This window comes from Balaenoptera physalus, assembly GCF_965194825.1.
Source record: "Balaenoptera physalus genome assembly, chromosome: 9".
Classification (NCBI taxonomy): domain Eukaryota; kingdom Metazoa; phylum Chordata; class Mammalia; order Artiodactyla; family Balaenopteridae; genus Balaenoptera; species Balaenoptera physalus.
The window spans coordinates 33,284,832-33,311,287 of NC_138888.1; the positions used below are offsets into that span (position 1 = coordinate 33,284,832).

The 26,456-nt window shown below is 37.2% G+C and overlaps 1 protein-coding gene across 2 annotated transcripts in view; it reads right to left on the reverse strand.

The window, feature by feature from the left end:
• The window catches only part of LAMA2 (laminin subunit alpha 2), a 622,418-nt gene that overhangs the window by 20,570 nt on the left and 575,392 nt on the right, over positions 1–26,456 (reverse strand). Inside the window, exons 51-57 of one of the 2 annotated variants that reach the window (XM_082475048.1) lie at positions 23,790–23,928; positions 21,715–21,726; positions 18,605–18,725; positions 15,966–16,142; positions 12,186–12,334; positions 7,404–7,580; positions 6,994–7,162 (exon numbers count right to left, since the gene is read on the reverse strand). In XM_082475048.1, the coding sequence (XP_082331174.1) occupies positions 6,994–7,162; positions 7,404–7,580; positions 12,186–12,334; positions 15,966–16,142; positions 18,605–18,725; positions 21,715–21,726; positions 23,790–23,928 (944 nt within the window). The remainder of the gene's footprint in view (positions 1–6,993; positions 7,163–7,403; positions 7,581–12,185; positions 12,335–15,965; positions 16,143–18,604; positions 18,726–21,714; positions 21,727–23,789; positions 23,929–26,456) is intronic. The other variant, XM_082475049.1, reaches the window with a different exon arrangement.

Sequence of the window (26,456 nt, forward strand, 5' to 3'; positions counted from 1 at the left end):
CATTGTTTTAGAAAAACCTTTGACTTTGTAAGGGTCCTGTTTGTTTAGAAGCGTTACATGGTACACCCACTTGAAATTTAGGAAGAGCAGTGCTACCCGGAGAGGCTTCTGCTTCACTTTTACAGCAGGTGGATCCTGAGAAGCAGGTGGAAACAGTGGCTAATAAAACCGTGTTCTCAGATTGGCCTGTTTTATAGAAGAGAGTGATAACAAATGCATCACTCTATTAGGTAAACTCAAAGTATAACGCTGTTATGTAAGTTCATTGTTCTTTAAGGACATCCGAGTTGACATTTACTGTCATCAATTTGCAGTGGGATGGATATTATGGAAACAGTTTAAATAAACTGTCTATCAATCAATCACCTTCCTTTATAAAACTGGCAGTTGAAAGAGGACAGAGAGGTTCCAGTGTAAGAGGATTTTCTGTGTATCATCTATCTACTTTAGGATTTAAATGGGAAGACAATTCTCCAACAGTGTCTATAATCTGGTAATGTTTTTGGTGTAAGCCTAGATGTCTCCTCTCACTTGGTTAAGGGGAGGCGGGATGGATTGTGTCTGCTTTGCATCACTTTCCCATGGGTGGATCCGAAACCAGGCCCGACATTCCCAGCAGGTTTGCCTGTTGTGCCTCCTCTTCCTCGTCCCTCACACCCCTCAGAGGGTGGACCGCCTCACCTGGCCACTCAAGCAGCTCTTTTCCTTCTAATAGCATTTTAAAGAGGGACCACGTGAGATGGAATACAAAATGCCCCAAGGTTTGCACGAGAATAAAATGATCTTGTCATTAAGGACATTTTCAACCCTGCTTCCCATAGAAATCTGAGCTAAGAGGGAGGGTCTTCTAATGAGGTAATTTTAAGGAACCTTTAAAGAATGGCTGTTGAAAGATGAATCGTCCTCCTCCAAGCCAGTGTGAGCTCGAGGGGGAGGCATCGTCTTTATGGATGTGATACGTGACCTGTGTTATTTTGGAAACACTGATCTCTGAAATGTGTTAAAACAATAATACAAATAGCAGCGGCTCATCAATCTCAGCATGTTACAATCCTGCCACCTTGTGGGGACTCTTTAAAGTACATATGGGGGAAAACAGGAGAGGACGGGATGTGCTTGCTCCTTATTTGTCTCTGCTTGGCAGGTGACAAGATGTGGGCAGACGAGAGGGGAGTCTAAATGTGGCCCTGCACCTGTTGGTGAGAACAAGGACACAGCTGGAGAGGATTCTGAAGGAAGCTATGCCGCCCATAGCCATGTTTAGGCAAGTGGGTAGAGCCGCAGGTTAGTAATGGAGCTTAGCGTTTTCACCTTCATACTGTTAATTAATTTCAGATCAGAATAGAGCATGGTCATTTCCGACTGCTGATTCTTGGCTGACATTTGGAAATGAGTTATTGGATTCAGGATGGCATACGATTGGTGGATAAGCATTCCTTGACTCTAGATTGGTGCAGAGTAGAGACTTAAGCTGCATTGATCAAAACTGGCATCTCTGTTCTTGAAAGCACCAAATGATGAATGATATAAAAATTGCATCATTGGAGTATAATCTGCAAAAATACTGATTCACTATGCTGTACACCTGAAAATAATGTAATATTGTAACTCAACTATACTTCAATACAAAATTAATTTAAAATAGCATCATTTTCTTCTTTCATGAGTCAAAAATCCTCTAACAAATGTGGGCTAAAATGACATCTGCGAAGCTGGGTGCTTCTTTGTGATGCTCTTCTTTCGGCATGAGTACTAAGCGGAAGATACTTTTTACGGCACTGACTTTAATATTCCGAAATACAAAATCCCTATTCAAGCTGTTTACTGAGAAACTGAGGTATGTTAACTCCCTGCACATAAGCTTTTTTCCTAAGTAGTGGGCATTTGCTAACTCCCTGCATATAAGCTTTTTTGCTAAGTAGTGGGCATTTGCGGTACTATTTATTTACACACTAATGCCTGAACAGTAATTCTTTGCAGTATGGAAAATGTATGTTTCCCCTTTAAATACATATCAGTATCCAACTGATTTATCCTTTGGCCGGGACTGTACTTAGCTTTTAAAGTCACAGCATTCAATCTGCTGGAGGAAGAGCTTTCTTTTGCTCTGTTCTTTCCTTCTCTGCTCACTTCTTTCCCCCAACTCCCCAGGAACCCCAAACAGCACAGGGACTCTTCATGGCTGTTTATGCTGCTTTTCTTAGTTATTCACGTTTTAAAATTTGAAGTTCAAAGTTCAACTTTCCAATAAACGTCAAGTAAAAAAACCCCAAAAACATGCAGCCAGCTCACTGTATACAAATCCACACAGGCCATGCTGGTTGTAAAGACTTGGTATAAACGCCGTATATACCTGCTGAGAACCTGTCAGTCACATTTTGACAATTTTCTGTAATACTAGAAGTCCACACTCTTAATCTCTCCCGTCCTCCACGAGAAATAGCCACAAATATAACATGTAGAAATGTTTTATCCAGCTCTAAATGGGCTGAAGAATAAAAGTATAAAGAGAAGACAGGCTACCACACTATCAAATGAGATAATACGCATAAAATATGCTCTCTGATCTATGATGTTCTGGCATGTATTAATAATAGGATTGACATAATCCATTTCACAGCCTTTCTCAAGATGCTCTTAAATTGCCCTGGAGGAGAGTGAATGTCGTCCTGTTGCTGTAAGTTGCTGGTGGGGAGGGGTACGATGGCATGAAGAAGAAAACGAAAGGAACTGACAATAGGAGAGGGTTTCTGTCAACTGTGCTAGAACAAATAAGAAACATATAGATGATAGGTAGTTCCCACTTCTGGAATTAATGTGTAAGTCTTAATTCTTAGATTCTTAAAATTCTGAATTCTGATTTTAAAAAAAGAAAAGAAAATGGTGAGAATTGAAAATGATAGGAGACTTGAGAGAGAATAACCATATCGTGTTGGAGTTTGTTTAAAAAGGAATGCTCGCCCTCCTTTTCCTAGCGCTGGATCTCACCCTAACAGTGTGAAAGGTTAAACGAACTAGTTCCCTTAGAAGAATGATGGAGTGTTACTGTGAGCCAGGCATGGTGCTGGGTGCTTTGCATACAATGTATAATTTAGTCCATGATAATCCTCAGGGTAGATATTATTCTCATTTTTCAGTGAGTTTACTTACATTTAGAGAGGACAGTAAGTTATTCAGTGAGCCCCCCTGAGTTCACTGAGTAAAGGTAGGTGGGTTATACCAAGACAGGCAGGCAGACCCGTATCATGGATAACTTGGATTAAAGACCCAGTTTATTCCCTCAGTGACTCTCAACGCAAAGGAGCTGAGAGGGGATCACGCACCACGTCCCTCTTCCCCAGTGAAGAAATCAGCTATATAACTGGATGTTGTGGAGGAATCAAGGTTGAAAGACTGCTGCTTTTAATTTATCTTTTTAAACATTTATGAAAGCAAAACACGTTTAAGAAGAATGTTTTTTGAAATGTTGAAAATCATCTCTGGACCATATACCTCTGCTGTTAGTATCTGATGCATTTCTTGGAAAGGTTTTTCTTATGCATTTTTCTAGCTATTGATATAGACATGATAATGTAGTATACAGAGTTTTATATCCTGTTTGTTTTCCCCACTTAACATAATGTCATAAGTATGTCATCCTCAATTTATATTGTTTCAATTGAAAGATTTTAAGTATAAGAGTAGAGTATGGTGGCATATTAAAATTTGCATTTTATGGACCTGTTCTCACACTTCTAGGTACCACTACCCATTTTGTTTGGATGGAGTTTAATGGTGTCCCCTGCCATGCTTCTAATTTTCAGTCTTGGAAGCTAGCAGGTTGTGTTTGCAGCCCATATTGGCATTTATCCTGACTGACCTCTACACATATTTGCTTACTGTGTTATTTATGTTTGTTAATGTCTACTTTCTCAAATATGTCTCTCAGTCAGTTTCTCTGTCTCTGGTAGGCTCTTCATAAATATTTGTCATAAATGTCTTATTCATCTTTGCATTTAGTAGCCTTTTAATAAATATTTGTCATGAAATAAATTGTCAAACCTTTAAGTAACCTTTAAAAAGCAGACACTTCTCTCCACACACACAAAAAATAAAGAATGAAGATAGATAAGGGAAAGAAATCAGATTAAAAGAGGAGATATGTATGGTTTCATGATCTGAAACTCTGAAAATACAGTACAGCCCAATAGAGATGAAAAATTCTAAAATACGTAATTTTGGCCACATAGTCATAAATAATTATAATGTGCAAGATCTGATGTTCTATGAGTCTTTCTGTACCAATGCACGGGACTGCTACTCAACCTCTCTTTTGCTTTTGTCTTATCTACTAAGTGGAATGCTCTTTTTTGGAGAAGTTAAAACATACACTGCTGAGAGAAAATGGAAACTGGAATAAGAACAGAAGGTTATAAGAAAACTTAAATGAGTTAAAATCTCCAGTCCAGATGGGAAAGTACCTTTGTTTTCAGAAAAAGGGAAAAAATGTGATCTCTAGAAACCACAGAAGGATATGCTTGAGACCTCCTATGAAACAAAGTTTGTGTTTTAGAAACACAACTAAGAAAAGAAAGGTGATGACTGAGGACCAGCAGGGTTTTTCACCAATATACCAGACCAATTCAATGTGGACTGGCTGAGGGACCTGATTCAAGAGAAGTTCAAGTGATACAAAGGCCCTCAAGGTTTTGGTTGACCGAATATGGTACCTAATGATGAACTAATGGCATGATCCGTCCGTGTAAAACATTAAAACATTCCCAGGTGTATTAGTAGAATATGATGACAGACCAGTGAAAGGAGGAACTCTGCTGTTCTCTGAACTGGGCACTCCATTTTGAGTAGTATGGTCTATTCTAGGTGCCATATTTTGAAAGAGATATTTCAAATGTAAGAATATTATCAGTGTGAATATGGGAATTAGAAATTAAGAATTAAGAAGAATGCTTGCGATAATGGAATATTCAGCCTGGGAAAGGAGAACACTTAGCTGTTTTCAAATGCTTGAAGGGGTGTTAGAGAAGATATAATGTGTTTGGCTACAGAAACACAATCATTACGTAGAGGTTATAGGGATGCAGTTTTACTTCATTATAACCAGTGGCTTTCTAACAACTAGAGCCTGCCTCATCATAACACTGGAAAATCCTTGTCAATGGAATGTTCAAGCAAAGGCTGTAAGTCCACATCAAGTATCATATAAAAAGATTCATGTATTAAGATGGCGATTGGACCAGCTGGTCTCTAGGGCTTCTGCTAATTACAATTTATAATTCTAAGTCAGTTGTTCAGAATTTAGGATCCACTTTCCTATAGAATCCAAATGGACATTTGGATCCGAGGTCAAAAACGTTTATTTTAACCATGGTGTTTTTAAATTCTTCAGTTGAAAACACTTTCCTGAGTCCAGGGAACGGATATGAGGGATAACAACAGTCTAGAGAACAGTACATGAGGCAGAAGGGAGGGAGGATCATTAGCATTCCCTTTGCTGGGGGAAATCGAGCATAAGGCCGCATTATGAAAGAGCTAAGGAAACATTCTAAAATCCATGTGGCAGATCTCAGTGAGGTCTTAGGAGAAAATCAACTCCTTGAACTAATCCCCACATGACTGACAGCCTTTCACTTGCTAGCTGTGCTGTGTGATTGCAGGTGTTTTCTTCTGTGAACTGGGGCTAATAATACTTCCAATGATATAAATAAACATAAATAAAACACTTAATAGCTTGTGAGAATCAAATGAAATAATGGATATATAGTGCCCGGCAGAATACTGGCCACATACTATATAGTTACTTAGTAAATGCAGGGATTCCTCACAGTATCTATGTGTGTGTGCTTCTTCCACTTTTCAAAGAACTTCCACATACATTACCTCATTTGATTCTTACAATAATCCCATCGGCAGGCAAAGTAGGTGTAATATCCACATTTTACAGAGAAGGAAATGATGCTTGGAATAAATGACCAGTTTGCCTAAAAGATGATTATTTGTCTTCACAGAGTGTTGCAGTGATAAGGAACCAGATTGTATAATCAGACCCACTGGATCAAAATTCCTATCCTTTCACTTACTGGCCGTGTCTGGGTGTATTACTTAGGCTAGCTAATTCTTATTAACTCAACTAAAAATGGGATGATGGTATATAGGTATATATTTTACACAGCTGTTAGGAAAATGACAATAATATTGAATGGAAATTGTTAAAAAGCAGTCATTATGATCATTACTGTATAGTAATCACGCCATTTATTAAATGCTTAGTATATGCTAGGGGTTTAACAAAGATTTTTTTAAATCCTCATAATGACTCTGTGATATACGTGTCGTTAGTATACTCACTGTACAGATGAGGAAACTGAGGGGAATAGATTAGCCAAGTAGCTTTCCCACATTCATACAGATGGTAGGTTAGAGTGCTGGGATTTGAACCCAGGCAGTCTGACTCTGGAACCCACGCTCTAATCAAGGACATACTACCTCCCGTGCTATGAAATATTTTGTGTGTGTCTCTCTGTCACACAAACACATATGCACATACACATGTAATCATATTAGACATGCACATTTGCATGATGTTTAGAAACAATTTTAATTACGTGTTACTGGTTTTAAAAAACAGAATACCAAATTGTATGCATGGTATGAGATCTACTATGTACAATGCAAATAAAAGGGGCTGAAAATCAATATGGTTGCCTGTGTGTGGTGCTATGGTAGGTGGGTTTTATTCTTGATTCTGTAGACATTTCTGTGCTAACTTTTCAACTGAAAACACGTGCCATTTTATAAACAGGAAAATTAAAGGAGAACAGATATATAAAAGAAAGTAATCCAAGGAAGATGTAAGGAGAAAAGGTTTTCATCGACAGGTGACCCTTCCTCTAATTCTAGCAGTAGAGTATACTAGATATCCTGAATAACCTTTGTTCTGAAAATGACTAAAAACACAGGGTTAAAATGAGAAAGCGATGGGATATAAACACTTACATGTGCCAGAACTGGGGTGGGTGCAGGTACGGCTGGGGTGGGAACTGGCTCTGGCTGGATAACTGTTTCAGCTGGAATTGCTCCATCTTCATCCTCAGGTGGTTTCTCATGGGCACAGCGACCGATGTCTGCATTTTTGAAGGATACAGGCTGTGCAAAGTCCATAGGGCTAAGGGAATATAATTAAAATTCAATACTTTCTCCTATTTTTCATTGTCCTGCTTCCTTACCATGACATCAAATTTCCCCTTTCCCATTTTAAAGGTCATCAGTGCAATTAAAAAAAAAAAAAATCTAACTTGAAGACCTTCACTGTTTCCTTGCCCCTATGGTTTTGGAAAGTGTAGATGCAACAGTGATGCTCATACCAAAAAAAAAAAAAAAAATTAGTAACAAGGAGATTCACTTACACAGAGTTTATAACAAGGTTCCATATACAGCCTTCAAAAGGAGGAATATTTCTGAGTGGGGAAGGTTGAAATTCAGTTGGAGCACCCCCGACGAAAAGCTTCTTAACTTCTATCGCCTGTTCTATTGTCAGATTTTGCACATGCCTTCTGTCTTCATCAACTTGAACAGTAAAGATGCTGATAAAATATTGAAAATAAACAAGTATAAAACACACAACGTCCAACACAACCGGAAATCCAACTCTTTCCTGCCACCCCGTACCCCTCCTTCCTGAAGCTTTTAAGAGAGCCAAGTTTGACGATTAGGGATTCGACACTAAGCAAACAACAGTACTGTTTCTCAGGATCTCGTCCCTCTGCCTCCCTTGTAAACTTTCCTTGAGAGTTTCCGGAAACAAGGCAATGGTGCAGCTGCAACACTAGCCTCTGGTGGTGGTTGACAACAGCGGCCTTACACGTGACCCTGTGGAGCAGAGGCTTCTGTAAGGGGCAGTAATGTCTAATCGCAGGAGGCTCAGTCGGTTTAGCACAGCATGGGGTCACGTTTTGTGTAGCTCTTTATTTCTTGCTTTGTGCTAGCTGTTATCTTCTTGCTAGGGAACAAACTGTACTCCTGAGAGCTTAGATTGCAGGAATCAACAGCAAACACTTACAGGATGTTTTATAAAGAATGTAGCTGCTGGCTTTTGAATAGAAGAGGCAGGCCAGAATACCATGCTAACTGTTCTCGGCAATGATTTTCCTTAGTGGCGGTTTCATTAATTTCCCTAATTTGCTTATGAGAGATAACTCACACATTACTAATTGAGCACTTCATGCTACTTATTCACTCCGTGGATCCTGGGGCAAAGAATCAGGAGACAAAGAGTTCTGCTGATGAAAATGACCAAAAGCATTTTCTCTTTTGTTCTAGAAGCAGGTTTTAAACTTTAGTCCCAATAGTCAGCATGGGGCTCTTAGTCATAAGTGTTAGTCAATAGCCCGAGGATCATGAGTGGATTACTGAAAACTTATTTCACCTCTGGTGAGAAAACCCTAAGCACTTAGGTGGAAAACTCAGTTCTAAAATGCCATTTTACTTGATTTAGAAAGAAGAAAAACCACATGTAGAATTAGAAACAATAAACTAGGGCAAAGATGCTCTGAAATGGCACTGAACAACTGGCCCACTTTGGGACAATTCAAATGTAAGAGAATAAGACAAAGAATAGATATTGTTGTGGCTCAAAATGTGATTATTCAGGAGGTGTAGAGGGAGCAGGTTGGGTTTAGTTTCAAAGGCAAAATAGGGGAAATGATACATTGATGTTTTGCCAGACTCTGGGCCAAGGACCATAGCAGTGGTCCTTTCTTACTGGATCATAGGGTGGAGATATAGAATGAGCCTGAGCTTTCAGAAGGAACAGACTGGAATTAAGCACTAGTATGGAAGCTTACTAGCTGTGTGACCTTGGGCCAGTTATTTAATCTTGCTCAGTCTCATTTCATTCATTTATAAAAGGATAAGAACACCTATTTCGAACCATGGAAAGTGTTAACTAAGGCATTGCACTGAGTCTGTATTACTTAATAAGGGCATTGCTAGAAGACTATAGCTGAATCCAGTTTCCATTTTACATCCTAGGAGCATCAAATCTAGGTCATTTATGTAGTTCTTTGTAAATAGGGATATTACCTACATGTCCTCTCTGATTCTGGTACATTTCCTTTTTAAAAAGTATTTATTCAAAAACTCTTTACTGTGGACCTACTATGTGCAAAAAGCATTATAAGAATCATTACATTACTATTAGTATTGTGATAGGTCAGCTGAATTTCCTTAAGATTTCAATAGTTGATTCTTGAAGTTTTATAATTAAATATTTTATTACTTAAATTCTATTTCTTAATTTGTATGGAATATTGATCAAAGATTTTTTTCAAACCACCACCAAATGAACTGCGTACATGGTAAAAGATATTGAGAAGTGCCCTGATATTTGCAATTTACATGAGAAACAAAATCTGAAATTTTTTAAATTGATGGTAAGAAAGAAATATTTGGATTGCAGTGTCCAAACCATGGTCCCTTTCTGGAAACCTCAAATTACTCCTGAAATATTTGCTACAACTTTGTGGTCTTTAACCTAATTCTGTACCTGTGTGAAGAATGCTTTCACGTAGGAGAATACCTACTTGCCTGAACGTCTACTCCAGGCTCTTAGGGTTTACTGTTTTCGTCCAGTTAGAACTACTGGCCACTGAGGTGGACTCCAGGTGGAAGGTCAGAGGGCCAAGCAGTTATAAAAGGCAGAGGTCACTGGAGAACTAGGAAATTAGACACCAAAGTGAAGGGAGTGAAATTTTTGCAGAGGAAGGGGTAGAAAAGGAGAGAGAATGTGGGAGGAGGGGTAAAGAGAGGCAGAGAGGGAGAGAAAAAGGGCAAGAGTAATATTGAAAAGTTTGCCTCTCTATTTGGTAAAAATCTATTGATTTTATGAGGTGGTATTAATGGTATTAAAATTGCCATCTTATCCAGAGTTTTAAGAAAAGAAATAACAATTGACATTTATGGTCTAAATAGTGTTGGAAGAAAGCAAATATTTCCAAGTTAATAGGAGTATCATAATCAACATGAAGTAATACAAATCTCTGAGGTCACAAAAAGGGTAAGACTAAATAGCGGGTGAGCACAGATGGGGGTGTTAAAGTCAAGTATATCTGGGTTTAAATCCTGCCTCTGTTATTTACTAGCTATGTGATTTTGGGCAAATTAGTTAATATATCCTCATCTGTGATGAAAGGATATTAATACAGATCTCACACACATTTAGAATGACTCAAGGACATAATCTTTGTTTAGTATTTGACACAGAGCATGCCATAGAATTGAAATGAAGCATTAAAATATGTTTCTGGGAGATGTTCTTAGGGTCATTAGTGATCTCTAGTTAATCAGTTAATTGAGGTGCTCGCCTAAAGGATAGGTGATGATTGTTTTTTGACCTCAGAGTGCTGAATGAGACATTATGGTGCAAATGAGTTCTTGCTTTGCCACAGACTGCAGTGACAACCCACTAATATGTCCAATACATTATCCTTTAATTAACAGCGAATAGTAAAACTGTTTGTTTATATGGCCAATTAACTGAACGACCAGTTTTCAGGGGATGTACTATACACTGGGCTTAATCAAATAAAGGTTGGATTGATGGCCAACAGCTGTGGAGCTGGCATAATAAAATACCCTTCTTGAAGAGACACCTGTTAAAAGGACACCTTAGCATAACATCATAATGCACTTGAGAATGTCAGAATCCTTTCTTTACAAAATAACATATTTGGATGATTTTTTTGGTCAACTATATTTGTCAGATCTGCATTTGCTTCTTGAAGTTATTTAAAATTTAAAGACTTTAGAAAGTCTTTCCTACAATGAGAAGGACTAACATTTGGCAAAGGACCTGAAATCTAGTCTAGAAGACATGTAAAATCAGTATTCTAGAGCATTCCCTAAGATTCAAATGAGAAAATTCAGTTTGCATTTCTCTTCAGAGACCATGACTGCAATATGTGCCTATAAGATTAGTAAAAGTTCTTAGTTTGTCCAAATATTGATCCCTCATTTGTCTTAATCATGGTTTCTAAACATCTCAGTTAGAAGATACTCTGCAAGAAGGCTTAGTATCAATTCATCCCACAACCTAATGCTCTGTGTAATAGAAAAACATGAACCAAGGAGAGCTTCGTCACTTACTTAGAAGACAAGGCATTCTTATTACTTATTTAAACTGTTATCCACACAAGAGGATGATTAGAAAACGGAGGTCTTTAAGTACAGAATAACATCTGCTTACTTGAACTTTTGCTACACATTCATACTGTTGTTGTGTTTAAAAGTATTCTCTGTGTTTTGAGGTTTCATCAGATTTGATTTCCAGGTCTCTTCTATGTCTTCAGTCTAATAAATGGATTGCGGGTCTGGAGGTCTGAAGTCTCTGGGTTTCTGTTTTCTTTTTCTCTAATTGTTCGTCTAAGTTCATTACCTCTCTGAGTTGTCATACAACATTTTGATGAAAAAAAAACCAAATGACTTCCCCAATAAAGTAAGTATGAAGTACTGTAGCATTCTGAAGAAATGAGAAATCAGCTTATAACACTAATAAGCAATTCCCTGACTCAGGGCTGGGAAGCAGGTGCTCTGGTGGATCTGCAGAAAGGCAGCCTCCGTGCACGGATGGCAAGACGGCAGCCTTCTCCCTTCCCTCTCTCAACTCTGTTCCCTCACGGAGCCGCCCCGCAGGGACCCAGCACACCTTGGCGGGGGGTGGGGGGTGGGGGGTGAGGGCCGGGGACGAGGCATGCGCAGAACCGTGCTCCGTGGGTCCTGCAGCCGCGGCCGTGCTTGTATCTGTGACGGATTTTTAAGCAGCTGCCATAACTGCTTTGGAACCTGAATGAAACAGCAGCTGCCAAAGGCTGGTATGCCCTACTTGAGAAGAGAGTATCTGAGAGGTGAGGACGGAGAGAGTTTTCTTATCTACGCTTCAGAGGATGCATCTGGTTTTTCCAAAGGTGGAGAGGAGAGCCACCTAGCATAAAAACGTTAAGAACAAGACTCCTAAGGGTCAAGGGAAATGAGGTTCCCGAAGTATGACATATAAAGAAGATGAAATTAAACTACTTGATAGTTTTGCAATGCATCGTATGTCCATGCACACAAAGGTCCAGTAAAGGACTAAGGCAAGCAAAGGAGTTCGCGTTAGTTATGACAGTACAGTCAGTCGTTAGGACTATTGTTACCCTCTAGCTCTCTCTACATGAACAGAATGTTCTCTCCCGTCGTGAAACAGACTCGGCTCTGGTTTGACGGCAATTTTCCTCATTGTTCGTGCCCCTGTGGAGAGATGCACTTCCAGACGACCCTTGTTCAGGAATATCGCATAATAGGCCTGCAATAGCAAATGGTCATTGAAGATTAAAGAGGAGTCTCATCTATGACTTAGCTTAGTTCCCTGACAGAGCTGCGTATTCATCCGCTCTGAGATCTTACCTGAGAAGTTAAGACTCAGTATTTTCTTAAAAAGAGTATTTAAAGCAGCTGGAAATAGCTTTTTAATCATTTACCATTTTTGCTTGTTAGATGATGTGGAAAGTGGAGATAGTAACATAGCAGTCTCTGCAAAGCAGATTTGCAATGCTGAAAGGAACAGTTGTGCTGGCACTGGGCTTCTAACTCACAAAACCCATCAGGAAATAAAGGGTGTCAATAAAATCCCTCTCCCTTGTATTCACAAACGGACTGCTAGCTTCTGGAAATGAGGTCTGACTCCCAACCTCACGGCATTTTGAGTGTTTCGATTTCAATTCGTTCTCGGGGCTGGTGGATAGATTGCTATCAACATGCAACTTGTCTCCCACATTCAGAAAGAAGGAAGACAATTTTTCATCCACAAACAGGACTGCTTTCTTTTTGCTACTGTTACTATAGAAACAGTATGCTTTTGAGATCAGTTTATGAACCCCAGGGAGCTTGAACGCAGTCCTTCTCCCCAAAGCTGACGCTACGCTTGCTGCCTTTCTTGTGGAGCAGGGGGGTGGCACCTGATACACAGTGATCACTTGGTCCTCTGCGAGTCACCTGAGGTAGTGGAGATGGTTTCATTCAAACATCATAACGTCTCCAATAACTTACGAAATCGTCTATGCCGCGGCGTGTCCAACACAAGATGGCCAGAGGATCTGGATTAGTGCTTGCCATTCATCAAAAGGGGCAACTGCCATCTACTCAATTAAAATTGTTTTAGCTGGCTGAGTTCTCAAACCCCTTTAGCAGAACATAATCACAAATGACCCTATGGGTATCAAAACTGGTAGCTTTGAAAAATAAAGTATGTCATTTAACCAGTATTGATTCTACAACAGACATGAACTATTTAACATTGTTTCCTCTTTCAGATAGCATTGACAATGAGATCTTAAAAACTAGATACTCATTATCATTAAAATATTGAAACATTAACATGTTAATTCTAATTTACTTTGTACTATAGTGCTTAATATTTTCTCATTTTAATTGTTTTAATGGGAACATGTTTTATTTTAAGAACTATCCTGAAGTCTGATGACTCAAGTCCATTTATTTAGTTCTGATGAGGAGAAATCTGAAAACGATGGGTGGTGCTTAACTATTTGACTGTGACCTAGGAAACACATATCCTTTAGTGAAACCTATTTCAGAATGTTTGATCTGGCCCTCTTATTATAACTAGCTTATCATTTGTAGCAGTGAGAAAATAATTTTATTTTTATGATTAAAAGATAAAGGCTTTAAGAGAACAGTTATATTTTATATTTATTCAGTGCTTATGCATAGTAAAAAATGAGATAAAATACCACTTTTTCTCCCTCTACTCTTCAAAAAATATTTTTTGGTTTTTTTTCTTCCCAAAGAAATCCTTTTCTTCCCTAAGGTCAAAGGTTATCCTTTTATATTTTCTTCTAAACTTTTAAAACTTTTTTCCTTTCATATGTAAGGTTTTAATTCATTGGGAATTTATTTTTCTGTCTGGCATGAAGTAGAAATTAGTTCATTTTTTTCTATATGGATAACCAGTTGCCCCAGAATCATTCACTGAAAGGGCCACTTTTTCCCTAATGATGTGCAATGCCACCTATTGCCAAATGTTGTTTCCATCTATACTTGGCTCTCTATTCTGTTCCACTGACACAGAGTTATCCATGAATTAATACCATACTCCCATGATTCAAAACTCTAGCTTCTAATGTGCTGATATCTGCTAGGACAGTCCACCAACTTATTCTTCTATTTCAGGAGTTTCTTGGGCTTCCGATCTTTGATATAAATTTTAGAATTAGCTTGTCCTGATTTACAAAAAGATAAGGTGGTATTTTCATTGAAGGTGAATCTACATATCACCTTGTGGAGAACGGATATATTTTTAACACTGAGTCTTTCCATTAACATGTTGACTTTAATAAGTAGTCTGATGTAATTTTTCAGTAAGTTTTTAAATTTTTTCCACATAGGTCTTACATTTGTTTTGTTATATTTATTCTTAAATTATATACTTGTTCTTGTATTATATTTACTTGTTCTTTTGTTATCGTATTGGCTAAGACCGATATAGTGATAATATTCATCTTTTCTTGGGCTTGATTTCATAGAAAATGTTTATAATGTTTTCCTATCAAGAAGCCCCATCCTGTTCTTAGTTTACCAAGTCTTTTTTTGTTGTTGTTTTTAATCAGGAATGGTTGTTAAGTTTTACCAAAAGTTTTCTCTGCATTTATCAAAATGATTATATGATTTTAGATTTTCTAATATCAAGCCACCTTTGTATTCCTGAGATATTGCAAATTACTCATGGTAATGCATCTTTGGATTTTATTTGCCAATACAGCTGACCTTTGAACAACACGGGGCGCTGACCCTCTGCACAGTCAAAAATCTGAGTATAAATTATAGTCAGCCCTCCCTATACGCAGTTCCTCCGTATCAGATGTTCTGCATTCTCAGTTTCAACCAACCTTGGATCGTGTGGTACTGTTGTATTTACTATTGAATAAAACCCGTGTATATCTGGACCTGTGCACTTCAAACCTGTGTTGTTCAAGGGTCAACCATATTTTGTTTAGTGTTTATTTTTTTTGTGGGGGAAGAAAATAGTATTATTATATGACTCCCATTACTAAATTTTAAATGCTAAAAGTGATTTTAAAAAACATATAATCACAAACAACACAACCTGATTTACAAGAATGCATGCATAGTTAAGGCTATATTTGTAAGGCACTCTGTGCTTTGGCCATGGCATACTGGTAATTCCTAAGCACCCCTTCACTGAGAAAAATGAGATTAAATGGAAAAATGTATATCTTTAAAAATGTGATTGAAAGTATTGGAGGAATATCCATGCAGTAAAGAGATATGGTGCCTAGATCAGGACAACTAAGAGACAGCTTTTAACAGAATCAAACGGCTAGGGGGTATGAAAACTAAAGCTCACGACCCTACAAAGCAGACACTGTGCAGGCTTTATTTTAATGTCGCTAGTGTCCATGCCTGTGTTGGTTGTGTTCTCTGCACCTTCTCCTGCCCAGGTCCATTCTCTGCCTTCTCTCTGTTTAGAGAGGGTGAAGCAGGTTAGGCTCCAACAGACTGCATCACATTAGCTAGTGAAAATGGGAAACTGATCCTAAAAAAATTTAAATTTAAATTTAAATGTAAGGGACTCCATCTGGTTATCTACAGATCTGGTAGGAAATTGGACTTAGAAGATTAACACAATGTGAATGTATTTTATGCTTTCTCTCTTTATATATGCAAAACCCATATGAAATATGGATGTAAATACAAGTGTGTCTGCACCTAGAACTGACCAACAGGAAAATCCTAGTAGAGACAATTGTCCTAAGAAGATGATAGTGGAAATAAATGATGCAAATCAAAAAATATAAAAACAATTTATAAACTGTAAATGATTCACCTGAGTCTCTATAAAATAATTATTTTATATAAGCATTAGGGAAAAATGCATTATTAGCTAGGTGTGAGGGTACCTGTCCAGTTTGCCTTCGTTTTCTCCTAGGTGGCGCTGGTGTCCCTCCACTTCCCAAGAGAATAATACCAGACTCATTCTTGGTGCTGAAGGACAGGTTGATTTCTGTTCCTACATCAATAGGCACAGGGGACAGCTCTACAAAACCAGGCTTCGGGAAGCTAACTGTGTAAACGTTCTTTGGGTAAAAGGAAAGAAGGGAAGAAAGCATTAGAAATGAACATTTAAATTAATTTCTCCATCTCACTCACCCTCCTCAATGCACTCAACGTTACTATGAAATACAGTGTCATTTTAGAACACATAAAAACCCACAGTTACATGGAGAGCTTAAGAGCAACTAAAGAAATATTATTTCTAGCTGTAACTGAATTTTCTGAGCAGTTTGAATTAAAATAAAAATTGGGGCCTCTGCTTTTATTCTAGAACTTTTGATTTGAAATATAAAAGATTATCACTGACAGGTAACATTTTCTTCTGGTTTAAATCTGTCTTGCTAAGTCTCCCTTGAAAACTCTCTAATGGATCCCTGGAATACCATCTACCAACTAATTGCTTATGTTTTACAGCTGAGTCTGACCATGGTCTCTGGCTGCATTCTTTCTCAGTGAAGAGCCCAAGGTAAAGATGGCTGCTGCTCTCAAGTATATAAAGACACTCTAGCGGAATTTTAAAAAAATCAGATACAATCTATATCTTAAAAATAAATAAACCAAATATTTCTTAGTCTAGGTTTCTTCTCAAAATGAAAGTAGTATCATTGTCCTTGCTGATAATAAAATTAAAACAGTAACATTTTAAATGGCAACAAAGTGCAAAAGGGAGAAAGTAAAAATCACCCCCATTCCAAAGCTGTGTAGAAGCATATAGCTTTTTCTAATCCATTCATGCATGCATGTTTTCATTCACTCATTTTATCTTTTACACCTTGCCCTCTTCCTCTCTCCTCCTGTCTATATTTAAACGGAATCATGACAGGCACGTTCATTTGTAACTTCTCTTTCTCACTTCACATGTGGAGGACATCTCTCTGTCAGTAAACACAGATCTCATCATCACTTTTAATAGCAGGAGGTTATTCCATTGTATGACTGTGCTAGGACTTACTTAAGCACACCCACGGAGTTGGGCATTTAGAGTGCTTAAAACATTCATTTAAAAAGCCCTGGATTTGGCTGGAGTGAAAACAAGGAATCCTTTAATGCAGGTTATTTTCCTCCACAGTGTTTCAGGCCCAGTTAAATGTGTTGTAAAATGTATAATCTGTTTTTGATTCTAATTTTCAAATCATAGAATTTTGGATACTTCAAATAAAACTACTGTGCAGACTTTTCAATATTTATCAAATATTGAACTTTCTGCATATTTTAGTTGCAAATAATTCCCAGTTATTGAAAAGTGCCTTTACAGAATCATCATTTCCACACATACAGGCTATTCATTTTCTGGACAGTTTTCCATCCTCATGTATATATCTTTTGCATGTGGATGAGAGTTAGACTTTGGAAGATTAAAACTCTGAGTAAAAGGAGGCTAGTATGGATTCTTAGAGATTCGATTCTGTATGTACTTCCTTTTTCTTCATTCCCAAGCTTCTCGGGGTGGATGTCTATGGCTAATTCCAACTTGGAGACTGTATAACTAGGCACAGTGAAGACCCTGAAAGTTCTGTTTCAGTCTTTAAACCTCATGGCGATTTACTTTTTCTTTTTCCCCAAATCCTTTCATCTCCTATCACAATGCTTTAACATAATCTTAATTGGAGGAAGCAGCTAAAATGAATAGTTGTGTCACATCAGGGTAATTAAAAATTTGTAAGTATGATATATTTAACATTTTCTTTTTAAAAAAACTCATCACTTTTAGAATTCCCATAAAACTTTTACTAATATTTGCTGATGACTGTTGTATCTTGTTTACAGATATAATAAGAGAGCAAAGCTGTGACCTGTGTTCCTCTCTCCTATGGGTCAGCCTCTACTGAAGAGTCAGTGCAAAATAGTCAAGTGGTATCAGGAAGCTTCTGGGCTGCTTTGGCAATAAAGAAAAGATACTGAAGATACCTGGTAACAGGGGACTTTGCAGTCCCGTCAAAGCCAAGTCTTTGTAGATGGTTCCCACTATGTGCCATTTTCAAAGAAAAGGAGGTTTGACTTCTAAGCTGTGAACAAGATTCTATGCACTAATGATCATGGTGTAAACTATTACTTGCTATTTGTGTAAACTCCTAACACATTTCAGAAAAATAATTTAAGGCTGCTAATAAAGCTATATAAAATACATGAAGGTAAACTAAATCTAATATAGATGACAAAAATGAGGAAAAGAGAAAAGTAGTGTGGGAAAGGAAGAAGGAACCAGAAAAGACATTAATATTAAAAATACATGCTATTAAGTGCTGTACATGTGGGAAACCGGTTCACAATTTGGGGGTCTCTATAATACTGTTCTCCTAAGTTCAGTTGATCATGAAAACTTACAGAAGTACTTCAATCTTGCTTTATTATTTATGCATAGCTAAGACTAGGGTCAGTAGGAATTTAAAATATATTAACAAGCACTGGTCCCCGTAATAGACCCAACCTAAGTAAGTGAAATCTGATGTGAATGTATTTAGGAAGTCATTAAGAAGAGACCAACCTCCAGTGAACATCCTTTGGTAACACCAACATAATCAGGGCTGCTAAGTATATTATACGGAGTTCTTGAAATTTCAATATCTTTGAGGCAGCCAGAATATTTCTTCAAATTTACTTCCGGCCTGTTGAAAAGTTAAATGGAAAACAAAAGCAATATCATTAGGGCAATGGCGGTATAGTGTGTGTGCCTAGTGGATGAAAGCCATATGGAGCAAAGTGCTGCACAGGCAGGCATGTCTCTCAGACTGTGCACACGCGCACACAGGTACCCAGCAAACTATGCTTCCCGAATTGCTGCACAGGCAGGCACGTCTCTCAGACTGTGCACACACACACGCACGCACCCAGCAAACTACGCTTCCATTAGCTCCTGGTTGGATAAGTGGATATGAGCACCATCCTGCACAAGGAGTCTTTATGTAGTTCTTCTTCCTCTCCTTTAAAAAAATAATCTCACCTATTGCATTTAAATACAAGGTACAGGAATGAACTGACTTCTTATGAAGTGCTTCATATGCATAATGAAATGTGTTTCTTTTTTTCCAGCAAAGGGCAGAACTTGTATGGGACAGCATAATCAAACTACATACCGACAAAGTTAAATAAAATTTTGCTCAAAATTAAAAAAATATCTGCAAACATTGATTATGAAAAGATAATATTTTCATTGAGACTGTTTTTTGGGGGCTGGTTAGCTGAAGAATAAGATAATGTCATATTTCTCTTTAAAGATTTTAAGTCAAATAAAACCTGAGAAACATTCTTTTGGATTACATAGTCTAAAAAAAAGATACTTTAAGACTAAGTTTATAGATTGACCCTAAAGTCCTTATCCTGTATGGCAGCAGTAACAAAATAAAGCAACCAAAGTCACGAAACATACATTTAATTTTTCCAATAAGGTTGAAAGTGGCTTCAATACCCAAATGACACTTGAATGTTTACTTTTTGCTCACTACTTCTTAAAGAGGGATAAACATGCTAGCACGTAGTAAGTGCTCAATAAACATAAGCTAGCAGGATGTTAATGGTGATGACACCTCTTTCATCTATAGCAGCACTGTCCAGTAGAACTTTCTGTGATGATGGAAATATTCTTTTCTGCACTGTCCAAATCAGTAATTAGTAGCCATATATGGCTGCTGGCACTTGAAAAGTAGTTTGTGCCAATGAGAAACTGAATTTTTATTGTTATTTATTTATTTATTTATTTATTTGGCGGCACCATGCGGCATACAGGATCTTAGTTCCCCGACCCTGGATCAAACCCGTGCTCCTTGCATTGGGAGTATGGAGTCTTAACCACTGGACCACCAGGAAAGTTCCATTTTTAAAAAAATTTTCTTTAAATTTAAATAGCCACTGTGGCTAGTGGTTACCATATTGAGTAATGCAGGTCAACAACAATAGAAAAAGTAATACTGTTTTTTGATGCTAATAAGCAACTCTAAAAACTGTCCAATCAACACCAAGATATTATATTTATTTGGATAATGATTAATTCTCTCCTCACTGTCCCATGGTGGCAGGATTCCTTTTTTTGTCTTAATAAAAAACACGTGACATGAGGACAAACAGGTAGGAAAGCAAATCAGACCCTGGGAGTTTGTATCAGGTGATTTATGTCATGCTGGGTATTTGCTCTATTTGTTTCTCTCTCTCTGGGACTGTTTTATTTTCTTTGATCATTTCCACTTGTTCCAAAGGTCTTCCCCTTCTGTTCAGTCAGCTGGTCATCACAAAAAACATGCCAACTAGAGAGTGAGAATCTTGCTTATATTCTTCTTGTATAAAGTGAAGGAAATGGGTGAACTTCATTCTCAGTGTTCATTTGCTTCCATGTTCGCTTAGAGGAAGACTGATTTATCACAAGTTTCTCAGAGGTCTTATCAATAAAATAAATCACTCCTACAAGTTATGCACTTCATTGTTTCAGGGAAATACAAAGAATCATTTCAAAACACAATGATTTAGCAAGCTCGACATTATGTAAATCAGAGGGTATAAGTAATCACATATGGTGATCAGATTCCTAATGAAAACCACAGGCCACTGTTTCCTCTGTTTGCCTCAGAGGCAAAATTACAAAGCTACACAATGTCATCCCAGAGTTTTATTAGCATATATTTTCACTGAAAGCCAGCCTCTGCTTTTTAGCCATCTCAGCAAACAGCACTTGATTGGTCTTATAACTGTATTGTGATTAAACAACTTGGATTGTTTTTTTCACACTTTCATTTCTATATAGTCTAGTTTCTGGTATTAAAAGTCTAGACTTTGCTTTAAAAATTTCTTGTATCAGCTCAGCTTCATTATGTCCTTTCGGGAAATTTGGCACCATTAGGTTTTGAAATACCAAAACACTCAGCTGTAGCTCTAGCCAGAGTTTGATCAGCCACTTACAGAGGCCTGCTGCTTACAACTTCCACGCTAAAACCTCCTGCCTACAAATAGGAACTGAAATGCTCCTGAGAAGCTAGGATGACTGTCTGCAAGCTTCCTCGTCATTCATGCAAACACTTGTTTTACATATAGTATTTCCAGAGAAATACTGACTCCATAGCTAAACTCTAAATAAACATGGCAAGAAAGCAGCAGCTTTGTCAAGAGGTGCAAGGGCCATGTTAACGCTTGCATATTTGCAGCCTTGCAAAAAGCAACCAGGAGGTAGTACGCATTTGGGAGCACAGGTTGATTGTTGGGCAGACAGTACGGTACCTGGGAGACCAGAGTCTGAGGTTCAACCCAAGAGACCAGTTTGTTCCCCAGAACTAGATTTCGCCCATAAACCTGGCCAGCTGCCCTTAGCGTGTGCTGCTGCATGTGTGCACCTGGCGGCGCTGTGCGTGGGCGGTTGAACAAATAAGCAGAGCGACTTTGTCATCACGGCTGGTGAACAAGTCAAATTGCAGTGATGGTGGGTAAGCAGCAGCATTTTTGTAAGCAAAGGGCAGCATGAGAACTATCTCAGAATGCATTACTTGTTCGTGAAATGTACTGTGAATAAAGCTGCATAGGTGTCACTCCGCTTCTGCATCACTGCTTTATCTAAGAAGCCACATTTACCCAACCCATGCACTTGAAGAAGGCATGCATAAATTTAAATTTTACCTTGCTTTCATACTAGGTCAAAGGGAAGAGAAAAAAAATGATTTACTTATAATTGCATTTTCATTTAGTAAAACAACAGACTTTAATCATAAATCTTTTAAAAAAGAAAGCATTTCATAGAGAGCTACAAAGGAAAGGAATATAAAACACCAACAGGAAAGAAAACAGACATATACCCTTGACTACAGTGAAAATAGAGTCCAACGGTGACCATCTCTCACACTATTCTCTTGGAAAATTTTAATTTTGGAATTGAATTTAAAGCACTCATATTTATCATTCTTACAAATGGGAAAATGCACAAGTGTTGCTATGCTGTAGTGTTCATGAGTAGCCTGTAAGGAGAGCTTATTGCCTCTTTGAACTTAATTTAAACTTAATGTACATAAAAATAATTCATGTTCATCACATCTTTTGCACTTTATCATATTAAGATCCTGCTTGTAGGCAAAATTACAGCTAACTATGAATGCATGGCTCCTTGACTAGTCACAAATATATGTCTAAAGACTATTTTGAAATAATGTGCCATGCCATAGAAATATTATAATTATGAAATGCTGTACTGTGAGAGTAAAAATATCTTGGCAGTAAAGACTCATCAGGTATGTAGTCTGCAAACTAATACATAAACACATCTCAATGAAGTTAACATATACACTTTTGTAGATAATTCCTAAAAATCACTTTATGGTAATTAAAGCTACATTATCACAAGAATAAATGAAGCCACCTTTGGATAGCCTTATTTTGGCTACATTTAATTCACTCCTAGAGAATTTAGTTAGTGATCCTGCAAAGTAAATCTTAGCCTTGAACAATTTGCTGGATCCCTAGTATTTAAATAGTACCTGAAACATAGTATTGATAGATGCTCATCAAACACCTGTTGAATGGATAAATGGATTTTGGAGTAATAACTATGCCACTATTCAAATACATTTAATCTGCAATGATTTTTCTGACCAGACACTTTAAATAAATATGCAATATCATGTAGACGAATGCAGAGCCAGTTTATCTGCACCATTAAAGCTTATCAACTTATACCCTTGATAGACTGGTAACTGGACAGGTGCCTGGTTTACGAGTTTAGATACAGAGAGGAGCAAACCTCAGTCTGCATACTCACTATCATAAAATGAGACTGAATTTCCACTGCTCATTTGAGAAATATGAAAATAATTGACCACCGTACTTTTCAGTTATTCTGAGACCCTTCCTATCGTAATGTGTCTTTTTAGATTAGAAACACCTAGACAGGACTTTTGCAACCATCAAAAGCTAACAAACTAAATAAAACAAAAATTAAAAACATGGTGGTCTGTATTTATAGTAAACTCTTACGGGTTAGCCAAATCAATTTATCCCATTCTGATTAGATTTAATTAACATTTATTGAGCACCAAATACTCTATAATTTGTATTTCTTATAAGTTGTTTTATAACAAGAAGCAAACTAATTAAATACCACATGAAATATTTTCTGACACTTTTTAGTTACTTCTATTAATTTTTTGAACTAGTTAAACAGCGAGCTAAATATATCTCCCTATCTGCTCTCTAAAAAACATACGTGAAATTTTAAAAAATGTTGACATGGGCACGAGAATAACTAATACCACTTTAGCATCAGGCATATGGAAAAGTTCCAGTACTATTATCATGCTTGTGCTTAGCCATAAAATAGGTTATACTCACAGTGTCCTGGAACACTGACTAATTTTCAGAACACTAAGCAATGTCAGTGCACCATTATCTCCAATGAATGTGCAAGGAGAAAGGCAATTACATTCAACTCCAGTTTCCACCTTTAATAACTTATATAATTCTTTTCATCCGGTGACTGTAAGGGAAACAGTAATTCCCATCCATCTCTTCAACAAAGATATCAAATTAATCTTTAGTTTTTAAATCCTGGTGTTATTGTAACATGCAACATGAATTTTTAGATTAGGCCTTTCTGCAACTAAAGGTTATGACATTCCTGTTGTAATTAAACTTCAGAACTCTAGTGAGCATAGTGGCCATTAAATTAAAACTTAATCCTTAGCTCTAAATATACACCAAATTACCTCAAATTTCTCAGTGTTGGCAGACCACCAAAATATATTTTGTCATCTGCTTTCAAGTCAAGACCGAAGTTGTTTCCAGGAGATGAAGTTGCTATGTTCTCCTCCTGGTTAGTATCTATATCTACAATTGATATGTTGGCTGCAAAGAAAGAGAAAGTTTCACTTTTTATTTGCGCAATACCAACCACATCTATATCATCACTGTTCCTTCAGGATAAATTTACTTTAATTCTCAAATTAACATTGACTTTCTCAAGCACATATACTATATACAGCTATTTAATAATGCAGAAACAACAATAACATCAATAAATACCTTGTTAAACGATCCACAAAGAAAGCATGAAAATAATAGCCTGAACACCAGTGAAGGCAAACTAATCAAGATGAAAGAAAGAAGTGTAGATGGACAGCAGAGAACCAGTTGACATAGTTTTCCAGAATATAGATAGTTAGAAAATAGAGTAAGATAATTAACTAATGCTAAGATAAATATCTAATTAGAAATTAGATTATTAATTAGAAATATACAGAATTTGTGGTTCCTTCTGTAAATTTCAGTATCCACAGAAGTACTGGGGTTTAAGCTCATCCACAAAGTGATGTGGATGAGATGGCTGTGCATAGAAGTGGAGAGATGGGAATGTTTGTTTTGCAAGATGATGGGAACCACATCCATTGTAAGTTACATTTTAGTTGGGGGCTGCTCAGTGTTTTGAGAGAGGTACAGTCTTCATGCCTTATTGCTCTCTCTCAGGTCTCTAAAGGTTCTTCCAGTATGATGAGGCTAAGAATTCAGAAATAGAAAGGAAAAAGGAAAAAAGAGAGGCTCTTCTCTGTTTAAACTGCTTTGTTCAGAGAGCAGATGGGAACACTTTATCTCATTGATTTTACCCTCTTCATTCTTAAAAGTCAAGCTAGGCTCCTTCTGAATTATGTGCTTTCTCACCATAATATTTGTCTAGGCCCAGCCTTTAACTGCTAAATATATTCTGGATACTTGATGCATATTGAGGAATTGGTTCATTAACATGACAAATTTGGCCTCTAAATCTTTGCCTGATGTAAGATCTGAATTAGCAAGGGTCTAAAAATGGCCACTTGAACCAATGGATTATAAGGGCATTTCTAAATGTTTATTCTTTGGAACACTAGTTTCTTGGATGTTCCTGGGTCAAGTAAATATGACAATCACTGGGTTAAGCAAAATTAAACATATGTCTTAATTTTATAGCTGCCCATATCTTTCAACATGCTAATATGTAATGTGATGCTCCAAAAGAGGGACACAGAGCACGAAGTATTTCCCAAATTTGTTTGACCTTGGAACATTATTATTTTCTCTCAACTCATCATCTTTTAGAAGAGTGTTCTTTGAAAAATAAAAGAACTATCAAACCTGAAAATTCCATTGTAATCTGTAGTCCTTCAATTTCAAAAGAAGTATTTTCAATAAAACCAAACATAATTGCCTTATAAAAAATGTCCAAAATAAAATACCTAAACCTATTAACACCTCAAATCCTCAAAGCAGAATTTTGTAAAAATAAACAAACAAAAAATACCTCAAAAATAAGTTCCCAATTAAAAAAATATTCAGCAAGCTAAGATTTAAAAAATGAATTACTTTCTAGCACATATTAATTTCATACACACATATCTTTTTGACCAGACTGGTGGCTGAAATAAAAAAGATTTATGAAACTGTTTTCCAAACTTTTCCATACATATTCTTTTTTATCCAGATCAGCAAAGAAGTTTTCATATAGGGCTGTTGACTGGAACATGAAAATAGCCTTTTTTTCTACAGACCTGGTATATATTTTAATGGTGTCTGTGAAAATGAGATTCTTTCTCTATCACAGGCAAGCCAGAGACTGGAGGTAGCTTTCCTTCTTATCCCTGAGTGAATATATGCATTTTTAGAAATCATTCTAAGAAAAACTGATTAAAAAGCAGAAACACAATTGAACTGAAACTCACTGGCCCAAGTGTTAGCTTCGATAGAGAGACAGAGAATGGCATATTTTTACTGATTTAAAGGAAGGACTCTACCCTATCCTTTATGAGTGATAGCAATGAAGTGGGTTCTGCTATGGAATGCTAACACTTGCTTTTATTTCTTGCCCTAGAAATTATTTCTTCCCTTATAGAATAGCCATTAACATAAAATTTTAGAGTTGATGAGTTCAGACATCATTTATGGGTAAGCAGGGAAATAAGGGTTTTATTAAATACTAGACACAGAGTAGGGGCTTAACAAGTATTTTATAATCAATGCTATAAAGGAGTTGTTATAAAGGAATTGTTTTTACTTTGGTAATTCTTGTCTTTTCTCTCTTAGTCCATTGAAAATCTAAATGATCAATCTTGCATCCATATCAATGCACTTGGGGGGATAGGGAGCACTTCTATTAGTGACTGTGGTTCCACTAACTGTCTCTCAGGGAAGGTGGGGAATCCCTCCTGAAGGAGTGTATTTGAATTTCAAGGGACAGTGCTTTTACAAACTAGCTGAGAATAAAGCAACTAATCTGGTATCTGAAAAGGAGCAATGGTCTTACTCAAATTCCTATCCCACTGTTCCATGGATGCTGATCTTAATGCTAAAATCCACAGTGCCCTCCCTACATCCAAACCCAATGGGGTCCTTTGATCCTTATCTTA